General features: G+C 51.7%; 1 protein-coding gene across 1 annotated transcript; it reads right to left on the reverse strand.

Moving 5' to 3' along the window:
- Positions 1-2,559: 2,559 nt before the first annotated feature.
- Positions 2,560-4,130, reverse strand: CDC1 (hypothetical protein; the record flags this gene model as incomplete). The annotated part of the gene is made up of 6 exons (XM_009041362.1): positions 2,560-3,203; positions 3,272-3,394; positions 3,441-3,782; positions 3,848-3,916; positions 3,974-4,008; positions 4,059-4,130. 6 exons carry the CDS (start codon positions 4,093-4,095, stop codon positions 2,910-2,912), a joined length of 900 nt encoding a protein of 299 aa, XP_009039610.1.

Below are 4,130 nucleotides of genomic sequence, written 5' to 3' on the forward strand. Positions count from 1 at the left end.
TTCACATTGCCACGAAATCAAAGAAAAAGGAGCCGACTGCAGAGCAGCGCCGTGCATCACTCCATGTCGTCGCGCTTCAGGCCAAGGGTCTCATCGCCTCAAAGGACGCCGCAGACCTCCATGAACTCCTCGGGGTCAAACTCCCAGAAACCAAGGCGACCGATGCTAACTCACCAAGGACGAAGCGTGATCAGCGTCGACGCAAGGTGACGCGTGTTTTTACGACCCACATTATGCGCAAGACCCAGTCGGGGACCGACATTCTTATTCGGGATTCGCGCCTATCAGCTGGCCCGCCTCCCGATAGTATAGTGGACTAAACACACTTGCGATCTGCTGGGTTTACTCTACTCTGGGTTGGTGATTACAACCCCTGCCAACTCAGCAGACTCAGTTTAGGCCTCAGTTTGAGGCGCCGCGACCGGCCATCTTGTATGGGTCAGAACCTGAGCTTCCGCTACTGCTTTCCGAGCTCGCCAGCTTTTCCGGTAGCTGGGACCAAATGTAAAGGGAATAAAGCCTTCACTATGGACTAGAAAGGTAGATATTTACACTGCCCTACCAACCGGCGGGGATCTAGTAATACTAAGCAGTGAGCTGCAATCGCGCTCCCAGGCTCCTCGGTCACTAAAAGTGTGCAAGAGAAAGAAAGAAGAGGATACCGCATCCGCGTATCCTCGTACAAAAGATACAAGTGAGCAACTAAGCTGGCGCGTATCCACTGCACTGTGAACCTCAAGCTAGTAAGAGAAGTATACCTTGAAGGGACAATTCCCGCTACAATCTTCCTAGATCGCGAACGGAGCCTTAGTGGCTCGCTGCTCCCTTAGTTATTGGCTATTTTTCATTGCCCCCCTTGGGTATTGTATCTTGGTATCTTTCTCTTCTCTCTCTCTCTTCTTGTTACTTTCCTTATCCCAGCCGCTGAATCAGCTGTTGGAGGATTAGGCTATGACCGAGGAGTCAGAGTCTGGGGGCTGCATAGGCGACCCGCCGGCTTAGCGCTTCTAGATCCCGGTATATCGGGCAGTGTAAATAGCTACCTTTCTAGTCTACAGTGAAGGAGCTTGCATTTCTTTACAGCAGCCCCTCTGGACAGTGGGCCCCCGGGCCCCCGGGGCGCCGCAGGAATACTGTCACCCTAATATTAGCCGGCGTCCCTGCCGACGCCGTCGGCGACGACAAAGGCTAACCAGCGACCGTCCGGGGGGCACGCGGGGATGCGTTTCCCCTCCCGTAAGTGTCACGCAAGGAACGGAGTCTGGTCTGGGAAGTTAGTATACTTCAGCTTGTGTGCGTTCATCTCTTCGTTTACTTTCCGATTAGTGAAGCACGCCTTCCTGAATGGCTCATGTCGGAAGTCCAGAACCCTACGAGTGCCGATGCTGGGATTTTGTACCGACTGCATGTCGGGATTGTGCGTGTAATTATGGAATGCGACGGTAAGGGCGAGCGGGCCTGTGAGCCAAATGGTTCGCATCCAGCACCAGTTGTGGTTCCGTTCCCTTTCGCGGTCGTTTGGCGCGACACCTCCTACAGGGACTTGGCATTGTGTCTCGTCTAGGTGTTCAAGGGCAAAAACAACTTTTTCGATGACAGTGGCCATGATGGGATGCTTGGGGGCAATCGCGATCAAATTCTGCGCAACAGTGAATGGCTTGAAGCCTGAGCGCCGGATAGCACCACGGTCGAAAAGCGGTGCCACTTGGTCAAACCATGGCTCAGCGACGCATCGTAGTGGTCGAGGTGGATGCCGCGGAAGTCGAACGTGCTCGTATGAGTGGACGAGCCCATCAGCTGGGCTGTGAAGATCATTGAGTGGGATATCACAACGTACGTCAAGGTCCATGTACCAGCCCCCGTACTTGTAGAGTACACAGTACCTCCACAAGTCTGCCCGTGCTGCGCCAAACTTCGGATTTATGGAAAAATAGGCGTCCGCGACGCGACCTCGATACTCCGTGGCAATGAAAGCCTCCGCCTCGCTGTCGTTAACGAAGCGGTGCAAGTATGTTGGATTCATGGACTGGATATGGGCACGATTCGTGGCGGCATTGGATCCCAACTTTGACATTTTCCAAGTCTGCCACACAACATTCGGGATGAGCTCCTTGCTAAGGTCTACGCCGCGCGCTCTCAGAGAAGAAGAGATGCCACAGAACTCTCCCCGGCACCGATTCGCGCGTGCGTTGCAAATGAAAAAGGTCGCAAATACGATCGTTCTGGGGGCCATTGTTTACAAGCACGCCGGCGGTCAGCAACCTTATACCCACCGAGTTTCGGTTTATTATTACCTAAAAAGCCCCCGACAGTACCTCGGCTCCAACGGTACTGCGATTTTGCGATTCCAAGCTACCTTGAAAACATGTCTGTGATTTCTGATGAGGCCATAGTGGCCTGGAAGGGCTGCTCCCAGGTGTCGTGGCTGGACATGTAGGACTCAACTAGCCTTAGCGCTTTCTCAAGGATTATTTCCTGACTCATCTTCAACTTACCCTCAAGATCTACCTCAACTTACCCTCAAGGTTATCTTCCTTCCTTCCATTGCACACTGTTAGTGACCGAGGAGCCTGGGAGTTGCATAGGCAGCTCGCCAACTTAGTGTTGCTAGATCCCGGGATTAGCGGGCAGTGTAAATATCTACCTTTCTAGTCTATAGTGAAGGAGCCTACATTCCCTTACAGTCGAATTTCCAACACAGCGCCGACGGCCTACACCGGCGGCCAGGGACTTTGCTCAGGCTTTACTTGCGGGCCCGCTGCTTTATTCAGGCGCCGGGCCCCCGGTCGGGGCTAAAACCGGAGCGCATCGAATTCCCCGCGTTCATGCTATGGCCCGGCTATGGCCAACCAAAAAAACATTGCCATTCGTATATCCAGGACGTTCAGGCCTCCCAGTGCCCTGGTGCATTATTTCGGTGCCTGCTGCTTGATAGAGTCAGCGCTGAAATACTCATGTTTCATGGCATCAGCAGCCGAGCAACGCTGGACGGGATCATAGGTGAGCATTTGTGCTAAAAGATGCAGGCCCGTGGGATCTATCTGCGGCGCGACATCAGCAAAAGAACGAGGTGTTGGGTATTGCATGATATCTGGATCACGATTGTAATCGGGAAGCTCTACGACAGAAGGATACGTGTGAGGCAACGGCGTACCGAGCGTCTTAAAGATGCGCTTTAGCTGGTCTGATTCCGATGTCCCTGCCTGATATTATTCTTTTAAGTTGGCTGATAAGGTCAACAACAGAATTGATACTGGACACGGTGCGGTACAAACAGGGGCTTTGATGTGGCCATCTCTGCAAAAATACATCCGACAGACCAAATGTCGACTGGGGTTGAATATGTCCGTGATCCCATCAACACATCCGGTGCACGATACCATAAAGTTACAACCTATATATTATGTTACTGGCTTGAAGTTTGTCTGAATAGATTGCACCTCATGTGTATAACTGCGGACAGGGATACCAAAAGCCCTCGCCAGACCAAAATCAGCAAGCTTTAACTTACCCTCACGATTGATGAGAAGATTCTGTGGCTTGAGATCGCGGTGAAGCACGCGATGTGTGTGGCAGAAAGCAACACCACAAAGAAGTTGGTATAAGAAACTTTTGAGTATGGTTGCCTCGAGCCCACCCTCGCAAATATCAAGGTACTTCTTTAAGTCCTGGTCCAGATACTCAAATACAAGTGTCAACCGACGCTCTGTATGAACAACATCGTAAAGGCGCACGATATTTGGATGTTGCAGCTCTTTCAAAAGTGATATTTCCCTGATAGCCTTCAGCGGACGACTGATGGTCACATCAAACATGGGCGGGATGGTGGACTGGGGGGGGTGTGCACCGTCGATGGAATGCCTTCATCTTCCGCTTCGAGCCGTATTTTTTTCAGTGCGACTATTTCGCCAGTTGCCTAATCAGCCTTCTCAACGACACTATATGTGTAGACCCATATGTATATGCGCGTTACCTTATCTGTCGCCTTGTAAACGACACCATACGTACCTGCGTTCTAAATACTCCCCAATGCATCCGCACTGCGTCTTATTGAATACCTTCTCCGATTTTGTCTATTCTTTGGTATCTCTCCATCCCTACATCCCCAGTTGCACTACCTGTAGACGGGA

The sequence above is a fragment of the Aureococcus anophagefferens genome (genome assembly GCF_000186865.1).
Source record: "Aureococcus anophagefferens unplaced genomic scaffold AURANscaffold_20, whole genome shotgun sequence".
NCBI classification, from domain to species: Eukaryota; class Pelagophyceae; order Pelagomonadales; family Pelagomonadaceae; genus Aureococcus; species Aureococcus anophagefferens.